Source organism: Gasterosteus aculeatus, chromosome 12 (genome assembly GCF_964276395.1).
Source record: "Gasterosteus aculeatus chromosome 12, fGasAcu3.hap1.1, whole genome shotgun sequence".
NCBI classification, from domain to species: Eukaryota; Metazoa; Chordata; class Actinopteri; order Perciformes; family Gasterosteidae; genus Gasterosteus; species Gasterosteus aculeatus.
Genome location: NC_135700.1, coordinates 18,608,106 through 18,630,049, shown reverse-complemented (window position 1 = coordinate 18,630,049; position 21,944 = coordinate 18,608,106). Strand labels below are relative to the sequence as shown.

General features: G+C 45.2%; 1 protein-coding gene and 1 long non-coding RNA gene across 3 annotated transcripts; one reads left to right on the top strand and one right to left on the bottom strand.

The window, feature by feature from the left end:
• Positions 1 to 943: 943 nt before the first annotated feature.
• LOC144385340 (uncharacterized) lies at positions 944 to 11,693 on the bottom strand. Its single transcript, XR_013451587.1, has 3 exons — positions 9,715 to 11,693; positions 3,611 to 5,738; positions 944 to 2,479 (listed from the first exon to the last, which is right to left on the bottom strand). It is a non-coding gene; the product is annotated as an uncharacterized LOC144385340 (long non-coding RNA).
• Positions 11,694 to 12,854: 1,161 nt separating this feature from the next.
• On the top strand, positions 12,855 to 20,222 carry irx5a (iroquois homeobox 5a). 2 transcript variants are annotated; one of them, XM_040167696.2, is made up of 3 exons: positions 12,855 to 17,142; positions 18,055 to 18,460; positions 19,200 to 20,222. In XM_040167696.2, the coding sequence occupies exons 1-3, from the start codon at positions 16,900 to 16,902 to the stop codon at positions 19,910 to 19,912; spliced, it is 1,362 nt and encodes a 453-aa protein (XP_040023630.2). In that variant the 5' UTR covers positions 12,855 to 16,899; the 3' UTR covers positions 19,913 to 20,222. The 2 variants fall into 2 exon arrangements, with proteins under 2 accessions (XP_040023630.2, XP_040023621.2); XM_040167687.2 differs by having other exon boundaries at positions 12,855 to 17,157.
• Positions 20,223 to 21,944: the final 1,722 nt, after the last annotated feature.

Sequence of the window (21,944 nt, the reverse complement as noted above, 5' to 3'; positions counted from 1 at the left end):
ACGTGGCCACACAAAACACAGCCTTCTACTCTCAGACGTGTATATACCAAAGCATATATTATATACAAATACATGTCTCTGATTAAAATTAAATCCACTTATTGAACTAACATTTGGTTAATGATTACCACTACAGAATTTACTAGAAACTTCATGTCAGTTATAACTCAATTTATCAGGAGGGACATGAGAAAAATGGGTATCAAGAATTATCTGGTTTTTCACAGAAGCACCCAAACACAAGGCAGAAAAGAAACAGGCAATACAACGTCCCTATCCTTTGTACATTTCAAAACAACATAATCAATGCAAAATGTATACAAGGCAGTGTCTTAAAAAGCCCACCATGGTGCCACAATTGTATTGTGATCTTCTGCTCACTCAAAGGGCCTTCTTGTTGTGATTGTCATGTGCCACTTGCCATTGAAATGTGTTTTTCATGTTTCTCATCTCATTGAATGTCAAACATCCCTTATTGAGGGAGCCAAATCCATCGGATGATTTTTCCACCCCACTCAAATGGAAATGGTGCATGTGACAAAACAGTTGCATTACCATAATAAAGGAATTCGACTTACAAAAACCTCAACATCTGCTGGGTTGGAGAGAGTAATGGATAACATTTCTTTGAATCCAATTGATGGAGCTGATGGCGCTTAGACAGTCATTCACCTCATAACGTCTCAGGAGAGGCCAATAATAGGAATAACATGGGATTAATCTCAACACTCTCGACTCAGATGAGACAAAATATGCATGGGCCCATAGATCTAAAAGGACGCTGTTACAAACAAATATGTATGAGAGTTTTCTTTTTTGACATTTCTTAATACACAGCAGCTTGGAATACAGGATGCTGAGCAAAGGTAAAGGAAGACCCAAGGAAACAGGAAGTGCCAAACAGAACATATGAATATGTTCATATGCAAGTCAACCGATTTTTTATTTTTATTTTACTTTTTTGTGTTTGATATATACCATTTTGATATCCAGGCAATGTATGCTATTCTCTCAACAGTATCAAATACAATATTTGGCAAACTTGCCCAACAAATGAGGAGGAGGAATTGCTTTTACTTTGTTTTGGTGGAATATTTATGAATTATTCAACATAATTCTTTTTTTTATTATTTCCTGAATATTAATTTTGCATAGAGCGAAAATATCATCCACTGATAATCAATTTCTAAATTAAAATTATTTTTTGAATGACAACATTTAATTAAAACTGAGTCTTTTATTTTCACAGTAATACACAGTAAAAATGATAAAGACCAGTGGATGCTCTGAAGGTACGGAGACATTCAGCAATTTACACAATTTAACACCATTTCATACATTGGAAATATTTTTGAGAAAAATGTAACTTAACGCGTTTCAGCATGCAAAGCAACAAAGACCTTTTTAACTTGACGATAGCCGCAGGCTGTTTTTGGCAGATTTCACCAACGTCAGTCACAGCAGACAAAGCCACAGTGGAGATGAGCCACTACAAGTCCACTACAAATTTTATTAAGTTCACATTAATTATCATCAATTGAATTTCTAAAGTCCCGCAGCTTTTGACCAATGTCAATTGTCTCTTTAAAACATAGATTTTTGCAATTAGTGTTATTCATGTTTTATTCTCGTGATACGACATTTATTTTTGATGCCGTCGGTGGGACCAGCCGGATGACTTATGACAGAGGGAGAAAATCAAAGTGAATAACAGACACGTTAAAAATGTGGGGGCAATCTGACCGAATACGTTCTGAACCTGATGGACAGATGATTCCCTGTGAGCTGACCCCCCAAGACAAAAGGTTTAATAATAAATACACAGTGTTTGAATTAAAAAGACACTGCACTACATTTTTAATGTAAGTGTATTTCTGCATACGTTTAAAAATGGATGATTGGGCTCACCTATGTGGACCAGAGGCCCCCAGCTCGGCTGTTTGGCCACAGGGACGGGGACTGGGGGGGAGGGAGGGGACCCCAGTAAGGCCAGACTTGAAGGAGGAGGAGCCAATTGAAAAGGGAACACGAGGGAAAGAGCGCTGTCTATGTAGGCGTACACCTCCGCAGAACCCACTTTTAAAGACTGCCCGTCCCGTACAAATAACCATGGGAATCGCTGGCTGTGATTAACGTGCCGGCTGGAGGTTTAAATCACTCTGGAGAGAGATGGCCTGGTGTTTGACTCCGTGATATACTCCCTCGCAGAGCTCCACTGATGGAAAAACATTGCTGATGGGAAACTAAAATGAGATTGCAGAGAGCGAGGGGCAGGAATTAGGGCTGACCTGAATGGGTCTGGGGGTAACATGGAGGCTATCACATTAACCTGACAGGGGCTCCTTTAATAGGGTCCAGGGCTTAAACTGATATATCAATTTCCCTCCATGTGGACAACTTCAAAGGCCAGAGCTCATTCTCACCGCTGGTGTTGGCCCCACATCAATCTCTGGCTGTTGTGGGCATCATCACCTCCAGCCTGAGACAAGCCAGGAAAAAAAAAGAATCAGCTCCGCAGGCTCTGGCCCAATCGGCATTTCAGTCCTAACTGTCCACTCGTGGTCAGAGAAAAGACTGCACCTTTGCGAGTTTTAAGTTACTTTTCTTCGAGTGGCCAGTGCTGGAGAATCACAAAAGCAACAGACGTAAATTAGTTTCAACATACAGGTCAATCAAACACGACACAGATCAGTTTCAGTATCACAGAGTGATTGTAATTATAATCACGGCTGACAAACATTTCTCCATTTGTGTGCGCTAACGTCACAATAATTACCCGTGTCACACTGAATGTGTAATTTAGCCACACAAATCACGGCATTTAACTCTGCTGACAGCTACTATTATAAAGATTCAGTAAAAGCGGCGTAGCAGAGCACCTTCCAGTTCATCTCCACTGTTTGTATGGAAAGATTCTTTTTTGGAACAACAGAGACACAAGAAAACTCCTTTCTTTCTGCTGAACCCTCTGTTCTCAGAAATGGTATCAAAAAGCCTCTCTCGCAGTGCAAGCCCTCAAGGGTTCTGATGTCACTTCCACTGTAACGCCTCGCTGATGACTGACATGTGCTTCACATGAGCTGGAAGAGACAAAAAAACAAAAGAACATACCCTCTTGGTTTTAGACGACATTTCGACTTTACGCTAACTTGTTTCGTCAAAACAATTCCCGATGAAATTAAACGACACATTACTCGAGTCAAACCTGAAACTGAGATCTGCCACAACAAAACTAATCCGGTTTGAGCAGCCGCCGTGTTGTGGTGTCCTCGGAGTGTGTGTGTGTTTCTCTTGTAACGTAGCTTAGGTTTCAGGAAGTTTTAGGCTTGGAATCAGTCATCAAGGTGGGGGTTGGGGGGGGCAACGAACAAAAACAAGGGCTCTGATAGCGCTGATAATGGCCGTGCGTTAACCCCTTTCAAAGACTTTCACCGAGTGTCAACAGTGTAGAGGAATCTGGAGGAATTGACCCTTGCTGCCGCTCCACTAAGCTGTCAGAGCTCGGATGGAGCCCACACGGTCACTAACTGCTCCCCCGGCGTAAATATTATCACGTTTTTGGAAAAACATCACTGGGATTTCAGGGAGAAGCGAACAGAGGGCTCTTTACCGATCGCGTCAACCAATCACGACGGTCCATGGAGCAGAGCTGGGAAGTTTTGGGATCCTCGTCACAGCAGCCTGCCGCTCCGATTGGCCAGTCTACGGTCGAGAGGGGTGAATGACAAGGCCTCGTGCGTAGAAAGTGAAATCAACATTCAATGTCAGGGTGTTTCTACGTTATGTGTGAGTAAAAAGAAAGTCAAAGAAAGTACCAAAAGAGAGTGAGAACGCGCTGAGAAGAGAAGGAGCAGAATTAAGTGCGATTGGAAGAGATGGGGGAAGAGTCCACACGTGTCCGAGGGCTCCTTTCAGCTTCCACCTCGCGATCAGAGGCATCGTTTAGACAAAAGAACTGAAAGACGGCAAATATTTTGGGAAGGCGTGAAAAAGGGGGTTCTGTTTAGCGAGTTGCAAGAGGGAAACTGAGCAGGGCGGCGCGCCAAAAAGGGCCCGTCGGTGCGGGCTACAGTTTGCAGTGCGTGGCAGCCGAGATCTATGAATACAGATCAGGGGAGATGTGAGGGAATTTTACAGCAGGTATTGTCTGTCACTCACCCCGTCTGTCTGTGTGATCACTGCCTCCGCGGCGGCTGTTTCATCTTCCACTCTCTCTCGCACACTTATACTCACACACACACACACACATGCATACACTCCTCCCCCAGCGATACCAAAGGAGACCTGGTGCTGGGGTGTGCCCTTGCCAAAAAGTGACAGGTGTTCCAATAGGAAATCCAAATATCAAAGGGCCATTATTCCTATTATACGTTATGATATGCTGCTTATGTCTGGCTTTGAATAAGTTACTGGCATCTGGATTTGACTGAGAGTACAGCAACAAACATAATGTAGTGTGAAATAGATTTTTTGCAATGACACAGAAATTCAAACGCTTTTTCAGGTTTTTATTTTTGCACTTTCTTATCCATACGTAGCTTCAAAAAGTGCGTTTTGTTTGCCATACTTAGATTTTCTCTTCTTGTTCTCACAATGGGGAGAAATAGTTTGCCAGTTGTGTGTCTGCATGGCCTGGAGCCCTTTAACACACATTGTGAATTATGCCTGCAGTGAACATAAACACACACTTTACAGCAAAACACAGCGCGGTGTATACACACACCGACTTGAATGAGTAGTGCCTTCTCTCATTTACCGGCATCACTGCTGAGCACAAGCACGCTCCATCTCTGCAGCGCGCCATGCACCGTCTTTGTGAAAGGGAAACTGTGTAAACGATCAACACTATCGACATCGAAAGTGAAACGATGAGCAAAAAGGGGGTTGGGCCCGTGGCGAGCGATTCAAACACAGTCAACCTGCCCGAGCGCAGCGTTCACTTTTTTGCATCGCCGCGTCACCGCGTTGATTTTCAGGAGAGAAGGGCGGCCCAACTGTTCGATCACGGCGCTCTGCCGACGCCAGCGTTGGCCGGCAGTCTCAATCAGCTAAGTGTAGCCGGCAGCTGCTGTGTGCGCGCGGATGGAGTGCGTCGTTAATTCCGTAAATACAGCGTCCCTCGTGTGTGTCCGAGAATCACCGCCTGACGCCACATTTAGGCCGGAAGAGCATCAGCTTCGCCGGCGTTTGGTAAAGTGGGAGTAAATGTGAATGACTCAACAGAGCAGGCAGGGAATGCAAATGTTCCTTTTGAAAAAATCGGTTTCTCCTTTGAAAACACCCACGACGAGGTTGCCAACCTCCCACAAAGAGGTTTTCACATGTAAAAGGAAAAAAGAAAAAGCGGCTTTTTAAACAACACAAAATAGATGTCATTGTTGTCTGTTCGTGTTGCAGTTGTAGCTCATTTTTATCCCAAATAGAACGAAAGTAAACAGTAAATAAATGCTGCGCTCTTTCAGTGGCAGCAATGCGCTCAAAGTGACGGTTTAGCACTTGTATTGTTCTCGAAAGTTGAAGCCGAGAGGCATTACAACTCTTCTTTTACGTTCTATCAATAATCTTTTTCTGACACATTATTTGCCGGTCTGGGGGAAAACGGGGAGTAGCACGGTCAGTGGTTCACCACAACGGCTTGTGGGGGCTGGCGAGGGCAGCGCGCGTGGACGAGGCCTCCACCCTGGGACGGTGCCACGATGTCTTTCTGACCAGGCCAACGACCGGCCTGCATGCAGCCTCTGGAGGAAAACACACACACACAAGCAATTAGATGACATGACAGCCCCGAAAAGAGGGTTTTCGGGCAGATTGAGCCCAGTTCAGTTTTATTTACAACTGAGTTAAGTACCATTGTGTGTGATTTACTGGCTTGCTGCTATATATATGTATGAAATAATTGTACCACAACGTGGAATATTAAACCATTTTCGCTATAAATATAATTTCTCATGTCGTGTATAACAGTAAATGTACCACCGCTATTATTTTCATATATTTCTTCTTTATAACCTCTTATTTTCTTTAACATTATTCCCTTCTTGGCCGTCTTGCCGGTGTGAAGAGTTCTCCGCACATATTTCCTCTGAACTCAGCACAGCTAAGGGGAAATTAAATAACCTGAGGATTGAGCTACTTTAGGAAGCCCAATTAACACATTTGCCTCTAGAGAAAAATATCGCCTGAAATTGAATGGACGGTAATTTTACGCATGGATTTTTCCATTCTGATTCTCAGAGCCTTCAATAATCCAGTGAATTTGTTCGACGGAACAAGGGGTTTTAACGTTCCGTGCTGAGGCTTAGGTGGTGGAATTTTAAAAGAACTACAGGTCATAACAAATGACGCGGCTGTTCAAATTGTGTTGCATTGTGTTGATTGTACACAATCCATTCAATCCAGTCATCTGTTTTGAGTTGAATGTACTAGTTTACCACAGCCAGTTCAAAAAAACTGTGTTTGTGGCGGCCTTTTCATGGAATATTGTATTATGACAGCCACTTTGTGTGACCACCGGGATTTTGAACAACTTTCCAGTCCGCTTGTTATCTCCCCGGGTTGCAAATCCAAAAGATCTATTTCGGTTGAGCGTAAAACATGTAACACTCCCCAAAATGTTCACCCGAACTCCAAAGTTAGAGCTTTTAATGACCCCTGTGTTGTCGCTGTCCTCCACCCTCCTTTAAGCACACACATAAAACAAAGGTTTGAATTCCAAGTTCCAGCCTTGGCGTACTTTCTGCAGCTCCGCCATGCACACAGATCAAAGTCTTACAAAGTTGGGATAACCCTTATTACTTCTCATTAGTCGGTAACCTGATGCGCTGCGACAAGTTCAACAGTTGCTATGGTCAGCTGCTGATGCCTCCAAATGGCCCGACCCCCTCAGCGAGAGAGGCTGACCAGACGCTCAAGTGGTCCCTGAGTCTAGTCTAGTGGGGCTTAGCATGAGCCCCATTTGCGCCCTAGACCCAAACCAAAAGGGACTGTTAAAAATTGGCTTTAACTCCCCAGCGGCTCGGCTGACATCCACTACTACAGATCATTAGGGCTCAAAAGCCCCTCTCGCGCTCGCTCTTTGTCAGTAATGGCAATGTGTAATTAAAGTTTGAATAAACAAAAGGCTTTTCCCGAGGCCATGTGTGTATTTCTCTCTCTCTCTCTCTCTCGCTCATTTCACGCACTCGTTCTCTTTCTCTCTCCATTTCTTTTCTTCCTCTCTCGTTGTGTCTCGGAGAGAGAGTTGACACACACGAGGGGAAATTCTCATTGGCTCCCGTGGTGGTGGCAGGCATGGACGAAAGGCCCTCAGCCTAATTAGAAAACTAAATACTCTGAGTAATGCCGAACCCCGGGGAATACAACTGCCATATCTCTTACACATGTGATGTGGAAGGACCCGGAATGCCACTGGGGTGTCTCGCTGAAATATCCTGTGCTGTTCCCCTTTGCACAGCTGTCCACACAGACTCGTGCACTTAAGACAGGCTCGCTTTCATAGTTAAAATAGAAATTTGTGTCCTGAGTGCTGCAACACCGCTAATGCTAAATATTGAATTCCCGCGGGTGCTAATTATGGTTGAGTACTGGCAACACGGATTCCCTTTTTTCACTCCGCATAACAACTGTAAAAGCAATTTAAGCATTTTTCAATTAATTAAACACACAGTCTTCCAGTAACCTCTTGTCATTTTGCCCTCCAGGACCATAGCTAATTTGTGTAGAATAGAAAAGGGAAAAGGGAAGGAGTGGGGGGGTGGGCGCAGTTTTCATCTCGGCAAAATGCTCGTACAAAAGGAATTAAAAAAAGGGAAGACGCATCATTTTTTAAGAGTTTAAAAAGATCACACTCTATCGTTCTTTTTTTTTTTCAAACACCCTGTAGTATTCTAAGTGTAGTTTTGGATGTTATGAACCTCGATATCAGATGACTGTTACCAGGAGCAACCAGCCCCCATTATGTTATCAAAGCTGTGTGAGATAGGCTGGCCGTGTAGCTAATCCCTGATGTATTTTTAGTCACAACTGACTGATGAAGTGAAATTACTACATCAGTGATAAAAACGTGGCTCTCTGAAAAGCCTTTACACGATCATGTAGCAACCAAGAGAGCTCTTTAAGCCACTGCAAGTCTAAATGAACTTGTAGAACAGCGGTGAACTGCACGACAATATGGTGGAGATGACTAGAAGAGACATTAAGATAAGGATGCATTATGCGCCTATAATATGCTGAAATGATCATTTCGGCTTCAAAGTGCTGTGTTTCCATTGTGCCGGCTAAAACTGTACAAAAAAAAAACATCCCCTCTTTCATTTATTCATAACTTCATCAGTGGAAAGAAATGACTAAACGAGGGCTATCTAATCACGTTTTGTGATAAGAAATATGGCCAATTTTGAAGGACAAAACGAACTTATGTAGCATACATTAGCAAACTTCTCATGGTATTACACAGTCGCATATGTATCTATATTACCCTCCATTGTGTTTGTGCGCCTTTAGTTGCATGTGTGCATGCATGCGTGTGTGCAGGAGGAGTGGCGGCACACCCAAAAGGCCCTGAGAGATCAGAAGCTGGCTGTGGAAATCCAGCTAATAGTCATTATGGGATCTCGGTCGGGGCACAGACCGGATACCTGCCATCCAAGGCGAGCTGTGCCTCCCCCTTCATATTAGCATTGTGTCATCTTATCAGCATTCACCCAGACAAGAGGACAGATCACGCTGCAGACCGACACCCGCATCCCTAATATGGCTGAATAAGACTCCGGGAGACCCGTGCTTTGCGGCAAATTTTAAATTATAAAAGATATCATACAACAGCACAGCCGCGTGACACCAAAAAATAGCCGGACCAATATCATTTGTCTTCTGTTGCAATATTAATATCCGCGGCCTTTGTAGATTGGCCCTAGCACGCGACGGCCCCCGCCTGTGTTAAAAGTGGCGAGGAAGGCTGAGCTCCACAAGAACCCGGTGTGCTCAGTCACTTCTGGGCCCACGCAGTCAATAAGGCTATTTCTGATCTCCGGATGGCTTGGGTTTCAAAGCCTGTTTAAACGGGCTCCCACAAAGCCGGAAGCACCGACCTCACTCCTCTCCCTCCCCGTCTTACTCCCCCTCTCGCTTTCCTCCTCCTCCACCTCTTTCTCTAAATACTGAGAGGGGGCTCAGCTTGTCTCCCCCTCTCAGTCAGGGAGGGGGGGGGGGGGGGGGGGGGGCGGTGTCCTCCCCTTCCACATGCAGGGTGGTGAGGAAAGACATGGAAGCGCAGGGTCAGGGCTCCCGGTGCTAAGCTGTGAAAGGCAAACGTTTGGCAGAGTAATTACACGCCGCACTGCTCTGGGAGTGATTAGTGATAGTTGTCTGTTCAAAGTGTGTTTGGAGCTCACAGCCTTTATGGGCTACGCTTGCCTTCCCCTCGCCTAATGTTTAGATTGCATTTGCATCGGGAAGAGAGTTGCACGTGTCAACATAAACAGTGTGCCTGCGAGGCTCGGCGAGAGTGCACTCGCTTGTGTTTGTCTGATGCGCAAAATATACTACATAGATACTTCAGTATCCAGTATTACATTGTGGTGGAGATTTTTTTTCTACAAGTTATATATTAGGATTTTGTCAACCCGCTTGAATTCTCATAAGCGTGAACTGAACCTCTCAAAAAATAGCCTCTGATCTTTAAAACATCCTTTGTGTATTGCTCACACTGCGTACTCTGGTAGCAGGTTTATGTAGCACTTCCTGGATGCAATGCCTCCACTTGGCACGACGAGATCCTCTCCACCCGGGAGGTCAGGTGACACTGCGCTGCAATCAACGTGCTCAGGTGCTGCGGCCCGAGCCGCCGGCCTTTGATGTCCCCGCTGCGTTGCTCCGGCGCCGCCTGCAGATGTGCCTGCAAGCTGTAAGGTGAGCGCCAACACCCCTGAGTAACATGTCCAGTTGTAAAGCACACCCTGACGAGAGGGCGTGTGAACAACAGGAACAGACGGATACAATGCAGAACACATGTGGGATTAGGAAGTTGATGATGTTGACTTTGGAAATGTCCTGATGTCCACTCTGAAGTCCTTTTATTTAGACACATTTCTTTACACAAGCTTTTACTTGTTGAAAACCAGAGATACGCTTTGAACAGATTTTAATCCTATTGATATCTTTTCAGGCCTAAAAGGCCTTAAGGTGATGGGTTTCATATTTTAACGCTTTGTATCACCCCTAATCCCAACACAGAGGCTGATTTTAACGCAGGCTGTGAAGTTGGGTGGCGAAGCAGAGGAGAAACAAACACAGCCCGTGGACAAGAGGAAATACCTCGGGGACTTTCTGGGATTGGGAGGGAGGGAAGACGGTACCTGTAGTGCAATCCTTTCCAAATCTGCACCAGGTGTCGGGCATTAAGGAAGAGCATCTCCGCTTTGGCTTTTCCGCGTCTGGCTCAATCACCCAGGGCAGTGTGTCAGATGTTGGACAAAACTGATACTCTCTCTCGAAGAAGAAGAAGAAGAAGAAGAGGAGGAGGAGCAGGAGGAAGACCAGGGGCCGAGCACAAGAAATGTCTCTGCTGACGGCAGAAGCTGAATCTGTACCATGTTGAATAAAGATGCCCTTTTTAAAAGAGGTAATTTCATTATGTTTGCCATGATTCTCATCAATGTTTGACATTTCAATATTCGGCGACATGCGAAATGAGTCTGCCGAGAATACGGCGCGTCGTCGAGAACTGCAATGAGACAATAAAAATGGGAAGCAGAGCTGAACACCATGGGTTTTAATGAGTTAAGATAGATTTAGAATAGCATCACGCTGTATCCCACTGAGAGTTTCAGTGAACTACAAAGACGAGGGAGCACTTTCTTTTCTCTGTGTGATAACACAAAGGCCAGGAGTGTGCTACGGATTGCTTCGCTCGATATTCACATTACACTCTCATTTACAAAAAGGCGAGGTCTCCGTTGAACACCTGGCCCCTCCTCAATTTACCCTCCTCGGGTACCGTCTTTCTTTTATTTTTTTTGCCAGGGCATTTGTGCTGAAACAAAACAGCGACGGCGGAATACTTCACCAGCATAACATAGGACCATGTTGGCATTGTTGTTTCCTCCGATTATACATGACACGCTAAATAAAAAGGGGGCTGATTGGAAGAGGGAAACCTGATGCCTCGGCGGTGGGACAAGGACAAACGTTCGAACGAGCACGTGCGGAATGCAGAGTGGCAGCAGGAAAGCGGCAATCTACATGTCTAATGCCGAGGATGCTTCCTATTCGGTGTTTATGAAACATGGCTGCCGGGACTACAGAGGTAAGGGGATCCGCCATCAAAGTCCGCCCTGACTAAAAACAAAGAAGAAGCGACAATGCTGCAGTGGAATGCGCGGCAGAACATAATACTCCACGTCCTCCTCCTCCTCTGCTCCCTTAAGCGGTCTCATCTGATTACAGCGTATAGCAGGGCCCCTCAGTCCCGCTCCTCACTGCCGCGAGTAGGAGGCACAACACAACTTGCCAAAGTGGCCCGGGAGGAGAGGGGATGTTGCGGAGGAGACCGAGAAGCAGAGAAGAAGATGGGGAACAGGTAGAGCGGAGAGGGGGTGCAAAGTTGTTTTGTGGGTCCGCGAGCGAAGCACAGACTGGATGTCTGACGATGGCGACGGGGCAGCGGATCGTTTACAGGCTCCCTCAGCAGCCCCCCCTCCCAACCCACCACCCCCCCCCGCACACGTCCGTCTCCAGCCACAGAGTTCGCCCTCTACTTAAGGCAACAAGAGTCAGGCTCGGCATTACAAGCCTATTAAAAGATACTTTTAATTATGCCCCGCTCTCCCGGGATCACTTCTTCCGTGAACTCTGTGTTTCTTTGGCATGTGCACTTAGGAATGGCACAAGCAGAAGCACGTGTTGTTTTCTCCCTCCAATTAAAGGGCATGTTGACAGATTAGGGCTGCTTCTGGTTTGTGCTCCACTAACGCATTTAGGGAAGATGATGAACATGGAGCGAGGGGGAGAGGAGGGAGGGGACTTAAAGAGAGAGAGAAACCGAAAGAGAGGCTGATAGAATGAGAAAGAAGAAAAAGAGAGAAGGAAACATGCACATGAACCCTGAGGGATTAATGTGTTTACATTACCTGGGCTGTGATCTATCACCAGCCTCGTCAACTTCCATTATGCGTCACATATTTAAGCAAGTAACAGACCTGGGAGCCCCTGCAACTCACTCATACTATTTCTATTGGATTAAGTCAGAGCAAATATCTAGGGCACAGCTCCCACACCGTGGTTTTAGCATTCTGCTAGTCATTTGATTTGTACGTTGTATCACTTTACCGTCGCGAAAAGGCACTGCAGGAAGGAGCCCATCCTACATGCCTGGAGAGCTTTAGGCAGTATGAGATTTCGCCGATTACCATACGGCACCTATAGCATCTTCCAAACAAACCCGCTATTTGGGCCTCGCGAGTCTGGTTAGACAACAGCCAGGCGCGGGAACGCTCAGCGTCAGAATGTACTCACTCAGTAGGCGGATTCACCATCTGAGATACATGCGGTTGTCGTTTTGTGAGAGCAGGCCTGGATTGTGTGTTAAACACTCGGGAGGTCTGGCATCACTGTGTAGATGCTGACACTGGAGTCTGCAGCAGGGTGAAGGAGGCCACAGTCACACTACGAGCTGCAGTCAATATCCATTTAGTCACTGATGCTATTGGCTCGTTTCTGAAATAATAATATTACGGGTAATTTGTCTTGTCGTGGAGGAGGGAGAATTATCCTTTTTATAACATCCCTCATTTGGAATAGCGGGTCGCGGGCGAAGCTGTGGGTACAAATGTAAATAAATATTTTTGATAAAACACTGGGAAATCAATGGGTGCTTCCTGCGATCCATCTGGAGCGAATCAATCATCATCTGCGCAGCCGGCAGTCTGGTGCGGGAGGACGGCGTTGCAGTGAGAGAATGGTGCAATCTTCTTCTGATACCTCTCATTTTGGAGTCGCTTCTCATAATAGGGTCATCATTTCATCACTTAGCCAATCCAGAGCCCTGCCACTCAGCCTTGCAGGGATCATGGGGAGCAGGGAGAAAGGGGGGTGGTGGGGGGGAGGCAGACAGGCCTCATCAGGAGTCAACCGAACACACACTTCTGCTCCATACGTCTTCATTCAGGTCAATAAAAGAAAAAAAGAGATCAAGAGAACCGAGAGGAGATCAGAAAATGGATTCCCTCTCCTCAAAGTCATATTGGCTCATTGTGTCATTTTTCAAAGTCAAGTAAAATCATCAAATCACAATTTGTGTATCAGCCCATGAGCAAGCTGAGATGCACCTGTTAAAACACTAAAGCTTTCAGTGTGAACAGAATCATCCCGAAAACCAGGAGAATGCTAATTTAAGTTGAATAAAAGAAATGTTATAATAATGCAAAACTGAGCGTAAAATATGACTTTGTTTAAATGTAATTGGGGTCAGAGTCAGCTAAGTGTACGTGTGTGTGTGTGTGTTTGTTTGGGGGGGGGGGTGCATTTCACTGCTTGGTGACATTAGAAGACTTCCTCAACATGGACCTCAACAAATAAAAAACACACAAATTTAGAAAACAGCTGTGTAACTATATCAGCTGAAGCTATAAACTATTAACACAACAATAATGCCATTCATATTCATAATGCAAAGATAAAAGGGGGGAAATGACTTCTGTGCTTTAATAACAATAAAAGCCAAGGATGCCATTTGTTTAGTCAAATAGCATAGTGCATATGTGTTTAATCATTTAATAACCCCCCCCCCAAAAAAAAAAATAGAAATGCAAGGTCAAAAATAAATTACATCCATTATTTGCAGCAGATCTCCCCAAAGCATTTGGAGCGAAAACTGTTTTGAATTTCAATTGGCTTCCAAGTGGCAAAAGCCCTCAGCTAATACATCAAAGAAAAATTGGTGTCAACTAATCGGTTTAGGACACAGATTTAGAATGGTTAAAAAATCCCATGAATACTTCAAGCATTTTATTCTTTCCCCTGAATACCGCTGAAAAGGCTCGGGGAGCCGTTCAGCTGACCTCGTGCGCGCCAGAAACCTGTCGACGTTAACTTACTGTTGAACTCGTCCGGACGCGCAATTAGTCCACCTCAACGCATAATGTTGCGTAATAATGGCCCCTATATCCAATTTAGATTACGCGCGCTCCCTCGGGCGTCGTAAGTGGCGCGCATCGTCTTTCATTCGCACCGTCTTTGCCACGTAAAGCCCTTTTCATTCGTCAATCGCGCGCTCGTTTTCTCTGGGGAAGAAAAAAAAAGGACGACGACGCGGTGACGAAGAGGAAGCGACACAAGTTTAGACGTCGTCAAAACAACATTTATGGCGATTTGAAATCGGGTCGCCTCATTTGCGACGGGAGCAGCCCATTTTTTTTAACGCATCTAGAACGCATACGCAGCATTTCTAATGCTTTTTTTTCTTTTTTAAAGCGCAAAATGAGCAAGACTCTACTCACCGACACCTCCTCCTTTATCGGGGCAGTGCTGAGAGTTGGGAGCAGTTGCCATGACCAACTCCTATTATAGGCTCCGTGATCTCAAATTATAGGTCCTCCTCCTACTTCAGAGTCTGAACCAAAGCGCGTTACGCACGACAGACGCTTCTTTTATGGAATCAATAATAACAATTAGAATAATGATAATAATAATAATAATAATAATATTGTCGCCCGTTCTGCAGGTACTTTTGTTAGCGGCTCACGCGGCAAACATCCTATACGGGATTTTTCTTTTTTGTCAGACAATAATGTAACGGACACCTTTCGCCCTAAAGATGATGTTATACTATTTCCCTCATATGCAACGCAATCAAAGAGATGTCAGCTGCCGCAAAATTCAAATACACTTCGTCCCGTTGCTGCTCATGTGAGGAAAAATTCCAGTAATTAGTTGATTGTCTAAAACACTGCAGGAGGCTTTGTGACACCACTGTAGGTCTCATCGTCACACTGTCATCTGATTACGCTACGGTCGCTTTGTGCAGCTCTCTCTCGCGCTCTCTCTCTCACTGTACCCGCGTCATCATTCTTTGCGCTCTGGAGGTTTTCAGAGCGTAAAATAGCACGTGACAGCGTGTGCACACACTCTTTAGCAGCGCCTACAGCGATCCCTTTCGGCTTATCTGAGACTTGAACTGGAAAGTCAATCATCAGCATGAAAACGCCTTGTAGATGGCTGATACAAAGTGAATAATATTTGTGATGGACTATTCATTTTTTTAAAGCAACCGCGCAATCACGCAAAGCAGGTTCATTTAATTACAAAGCTCTCCAAATGATTAATTAATAACTTTTTTGCCTTCCCCGATGCATAGCAGACGTTTAATATTTATGAAACGGACGCAAACAAGGTACTTGCCGCTTACAGTGGCATATTAAATCTGTATTTCAGCACTGAAACGTATCTGCAGCGATCAAATGAGATTACATCTACTGGTCCAGGCGGATTTGGCGTAGTTGGCACTAATCTGCCCTGGTTGGAAGGTTTATGGCGATCTGGGAGTGTGTATCAGATTGGTTTACCCCCCAGGATATATATCGCAAAAAAACCCTATTTAGCCGTCGCCACAGTTAATCGTCCAAACTCGGCGGAGGCCGGATATTATTCTCAATCACAGCACACAAACGTCAATAATGCAAAGTTTGTTTGCGCACAGCAGCTGTTCGGATTGATGCGTTCGGCCAGGTGCCGCTTGCGCCATCTTACTTTGACTTTTCGCCGGACACATTTCTTACCAAAGACACATTTCGTCTGGCGTTAGAAAGTCGACGTGCACAAAACGGCCGTAATCCATTTGGAAAAAAAAGCTCCCATTGCGGATTTTAAACGCCAGTCGCGCGGAGATCGCGGCGCATCAAGCCTGTAGATTTAACGCACATACTTAAAATGACGACTTTTTGTTGTTTTTTTACGAACAAAGAAAGATTAACAAAAAAACAGTGCAGCGCAATAGAGCGCGCTTTTTTTTTATTCCTGCCGGTGTCTTGCAATCCCATCTCCCCACATCCGGGCTCACAAACAGCCGGTTTGTTATTGATCAAGTGTGAGAGTGACGGCTTCGTGAATGCGGGGGGAGGGAGGGAGGGAGAGGGAGGGAGAAAAAGACGACAAGAAAAAAAAAGAAGAAAGAAAGTTGGGAGTTGAAATACTCGCGTGATGTCGCCATCCAAAGGGGGGGCTGCCAGGCGCGCTTGAGCCTTACTGCGGCGAGCCTTGTTAAAGGGTGAAAAAATAGAGAAATAGAGAATGAGACGGATTGTTAGTTAATGCAAGGGGAGGGAGGGGGTGAGGAGAGAGAGAGGGAGAGAGAGGGAGAGAGAGGGAGAGAGAGAGCATGGATTTGGGCAGGGCTGTGGTTACCCAGCATAAACTCGCTTTTTCCTTCGGTGACTACACCCCGAGAGGAGGAGCGTAGTAAGCGTCAGGATCCTCAATTTTTCAACTTAGCATCTTGGCAGGACATTTTCCCAAGCAAAGCCCCCCGTCCGACGGGTAAAAAAAAAAAAAAAAAAAGAAAGAAAAAAAACTTCTGCGCCGGGCATGAGATCGAGGGTGCAGCTCAGATAAGGGAGCCACAGAAAACAAAACAATACGAGGCAACACATCCGACGGACAGTGGCTGGCTGCGGGCAGAATAATCCACCCAACGCCTAAGCCTCTCTTTATTTAATCACTTTTACTTTCTTTTTTTTTTCTCTTCTTCCCCTCCTTCCTTCGCCATTGTCATTTAGGAGGGGGTGGAAAGGCAGCTGGTCTGCAGACACACGGTTCTATGCGCTCCGACAGCAGCGCGTGAGAAAATTTAAAAAAAAAGGGAGGAAAGTGCGCAAGTTAAGTGGCTCCGACTCTCCGGGCTCCAGCATGGCGTATCCGCAGGGCTACTTGTACCAGCCGTCCGCGTCTCTAGCCCTGTATTCGTGCCCCGCGTACAGCACCAGCGTGATATCGGGACCGAGGACCGAGGAACTTGGGAGATCCTCTTCGGGATCTGCTTTTGCGCCTTACGCCGGATCTACCGCGTTCACCAGCGCCTCGCCGGGCTACAACTCCCACTTGCCATACAGCGCGGACGCGGCCGCGGCTGCCACATTCACCTCGTACGTGGTGAGTAAACTAAAGGTGATTATTCCGTTTAATAAATAAGGAGTCACTGGCGAAGATGTATCAACTCGTTATAGAAGTCGAAAATACGCACGGTGCTCGCGTGCGGTGCCAAACCATTAAGGGGGAAACGTGCGTCACGGAGGAGTGCGTGGATATAATATTACAGAATGTGAGGTCCAGAAGACATGTTGTTGAGTAAACAGAAGTGTGGTAACTTGTGTTGTGTGCGGTTCCCAAGGAAATGGTGGATTTTGATGAGAACGCGTGGACAGTGCGTGTAGTCGAAGCTTTATCCAAGCGCATTCCCCGTCATGGCTCTGTGTTTACTTCTTAACATACTCCTTGTGCCAGTTGTTACGATGACATATTATAACTTCGGACAATAAAAATTGGGGAAATGATCTTTTGGTTGTTGTTGTTGTTGTTGTTGTTGTTTTGTCATGGCAGCATAGGCAACACATTCAGACGGGGCTCTAAACTACAAAGGAGGATCCCAGCAGAATAGGCAAATTAGTGTTCGGCCCACTGTGCATAGTTCAATTGGTAGGATTCTAATGGCACGAATACAATCGGCTGCATGCCGACATGATGCGTAAATACGAAAATAAATTTAAAAATGCTGAGCAAATGTCAAATACCCACTCAACTAATAAACTCCATACACATTAACCTTAAACTTAAACTGCTGGACTAAAGCCAGTGTAATCTTATACGTGTGTGTAAGTGTGTCTACGAGTGTGTGCGTGCGTGCGTGTGTGCTCCCCTGTGTGTCCGAGTGCGCACATGCTCATGCGCGCGCGCGCGTGTGTGTGTGTGTGTGTGTCCATGTTTGTGTTTCCTTTTAACTATTGTTTAAGCATTCCAGAAAATGTGGGCAACATTTTTTTGCTCAATTGTATTTTCCTTTATCAGGGCTCTCCCTATGACCACACCACGGGCATGGCGGGCTCAATCGGATACCATCCTTACGCAGCACCCTTGGGCTCCTACCCTTACGGTGACCCGGCGTATCGTAAAAACGCAACGCGGGACGCCACCGCCACCCTGAAGGCCTGGCTCGGCGAGCACCGCAAGAACCCCTACCCGACCAAGGGCGAGAAGATCATGCTGGCCATCATCACCAAGATGACCCTCACCCAGGTGTCCACCTGGTTCGCCAACGCCAGGCGGAGGCTAAAGAAGGAGAACAAGATGACCTGGACCCCCCGGAACCGAAGCGAGGACGAGGAGGAAGACGAGAATATCGATTTGGAGAAAAACGATGACGACGAGCCAAACAAGCCCACGGACAAGGGAGACTCCACGGACACAGAAGCAGGTTGGTGGTGCAGAGGAGAAGAAGAAAAAAAAAGGCTAAAGAAAAGAGGGGGAAAAAAATCATCAATTTTTCATCACAGTCGTTTCCACTCAGGGTGCAAAATTGATTGCTGGTTAATGGTGGTATATTATTTATAATGGGACAATTGCTTTAAATAATAATCACCTTGAACTCCCCTCGTTTGACTTCTCGGGGGCTGAAATTGCTGGTGACGCAAAGTGTTTAGCAGTCAATTTATCTTTAACTGCATAATAAGGATACAGCTGGTGTATTGCGCTGGGTATTCGGCAAAAATGTTGCCATTGTACCCTCATTATATTCCAGCTTTGAGCGTTTGGCGAATGCTTATTACCATTACGACCGACGCGATAATCTTCACTAGCAAAAATATATATTTGTAAATCAAAATAGTCTTCTTACTTTATGCTCACACGTCTATCAATTTCTATCACATTGTTCGGGTTCGCGGAATACTGCTGTACTCTTTCAATTCACTCGCCTTATTTTTTTTTTATATCACAAGTTTAAAAAAAAGGGCAATTTATGGGATATGTTCGAAATGTTTTAAAGGGAATTATGCATAATTGTGTCCATGCACCCGATTCCATTTCGCAATGCTGCTCACTTGCCTCGCGATTGCCCCCCCCCCCCCCCCAAAAAACCATATGTTACAGCTATATTAACATTTTAATGTCACGCTTATTTGGCAATAACTCCATTCTTCATTTTGTCCTTTTAGATCATAAACTGCTGAACCCAGGGGACACGGGCTGTGACAGATTTAAAGAGGAGACCCATGGCAAAGACACGGATCCCCTTCTGAGCGACTCGGAGTTAAAAGACCCGGAGGAGCGGACTACAGAGTTGCTGCCGGATTCCGCGAAACCGACCACGTCGTCTCCCTCGGCGCTGCCCCGAGGGAACCAGGCCGCCGCCGCGCAGCAAGACAAGCCGTCAGATTTGAGCCTGGCGACGGGCTCGGTGACCAGCAACGCGACCTCTGTTATCCACTCGCCCCCCTCGGCCCCGAAACCAAAACTCTGGTCCCTGGCGGAGATCGCCACCTCCACAGACAGGTGTAAGGGCAGCGGCGAGGGCCCACAGGCTGGCCCCGGTTTGGGTCAGATCGCGGCGATGGGCACCAACGCGTCTCCATCGCGGTCCTCCCCTCAGTGCCCGCTCCCCAACAGCACGGTGCTATCCAGGCCTCTGTACTACACCTCCCCTTTCTACCCGGGCTACACGAACTATGGGGGCAGTTTTGGACATCTTCACGGTAACCATGGCTCGGTAACCACGGGCTCCACGGCACATTTCAATGGATTAAACCAGACTGTGTTGAATAGAGCAGAGGCTTTGGTAAGAGAGAGCCAGAAAGTCAGAAGCCAAACGCAGGTAGATCTTTGTAAAGACTCCCCTTATGAACTAAAGAAAGGTATGTCAAACATTTAATACCTGCTTATTTTACACTCACTGCGGACTTTTATTTATTTTTTTGTGGTTGCATTAAAAAAAAAAAAGAAAAGAAAAAAAGAATTATGATGAAGCAAATTCTGACAGCAGATATTTTCAGAGTAAATGCTTATCTTCAAATTTTTAGTTTCTGAATGGTTAATTATAAAGTGTAAAGAGAATGGTCTTAATTGCTGCAGCCACCTGAGTCTGTTTGTATTATAGACTAACGTGTATATTTAATGTAGCATTTTTGTATTTAAAATGGACAACACACTATCTTTGAAGTAAATTATGGAGAAAAAAAAAATGCCTGTGCAGCGATTATTTTTGGTGAGCCATTGGCTTCGCCTGATATGTGTCAAAAGTACTTCGAGGCCAATTTATCTACACAATATGAATTGAATTTTGTACGGTGACAGATTTTTCTATGGTAGTTGCCATTCCAAAAAAAAAAAAAAGCTTTTGGGAGTGAGAGCTCTGACAAACGACAGAGGAAGGGCCTACTACATTCAGCATATGGATGTTGGAAACTCTAAACAATAAAAGAGTTCATCTTCCGTTTTTGCTGCAAATATATCGTTTATTTTATTATTTTTTGTGACTGAAGAATGTTGGAATCGACACTCAATATCGGTCCGGGAAATATCACCATTTTATTTTCTCTTTGAATACAACGTGGGCCCTTTTTTTTCTTCCTTGAGCATCTTTGTGAACGTGGATATTGATATCACAACAACACCGAGGCGCAGTCGTTTAACCCAATTACCTATCGTGCTTTATGCGGAGCAATCAGGTGGTGAACTCCGGTAATGAGCTCGATTTTATGCCAAATTTAGAGCTCATTACTATTTTCCAAGGCGTGGCAAAGCTGTTAAAAAGGGACGCGACCATGCATTTAGAACATACTGGCCTATTATATACCATTAATGAAGAGTATCCTGTAATGGCGCGTTGGATGTGAAACACTGATGTCTGGAGAAAAAGGGGAGAACGCTGTGACGCACATGCACATGCACATGCAGAGACACGCGGAATGTTTTACACCGTGCAGCCGGTAGCCCGGCGCTGTCCGCTAACTCTTCCAACTTCCGCAGGTAGGTGTCACACTTGCTCCTAATTTCAGGGGGACTCTTTTGTTAATCCGTCACGGAAACCCATCCCTGATCAAATGGCCTGGTTAAAAGGAAGTGGAGCCAATGGGGCACACACACACACAATGATCACAGTTATTATGAGGATTATAGCAACTATGACAAATGGATAAAAAAAAAAGAGCCACAAATTACATACTTGACGGACATGCAGAGCAAAAAAACATAATTGAAAAAAGCGAGGTGCTTTTGAATTTTACATTTTGTTTTGTTGCTGATGATTTATTAATGTTAGAGTAATACATTCAACCAACTAAAAGTACAATATAACAAAATCTAGTATTATACTGATGATCACTATTGCTAATAGCAAAAATATATAATATAATTTATAGGCCCATTAATGTTTTTATTTGAACTACCCGCCTTGAATATTAGTTTATGCAGTGGTTATTTGGTGGATATTACATTGCAGTTTAAATGGTACATTACTATAATACCAATTATTATGAATAATAATAATAATTATTATTAGTATTAATGCTGTTATTGTTGACCTCCACTGAAGTGGGACAGCATGATCTTGTTTATGGCTGCCATTAATCTCTATAGTTTACTTTCCCCTTCTCCAATTGGAAATCTCCCCTGAGGTTTCTATAATTCCCTTAGCCTTAATGTCCTCTACTCGGGCCCTCTATTTTAATCTGACAGAGTGTGCTGGAGCAGTGATTGCGACACATCAACCGGCTAAATAGCATAATTATGTTTTTTCTTTGCCGATCCCCGGAGGTTTGAACTGTTCGATGCGATGTCCCCTCGGAGAGTATTAAGACTTTTATTAGTTATCGCGTCGATTTCTCGGAATTGATTGAAGAAGTCATGTTTCACAGGGACAATATACACACTGTTTGTGTGGTGTAAATCCTCTGTGTGGGACT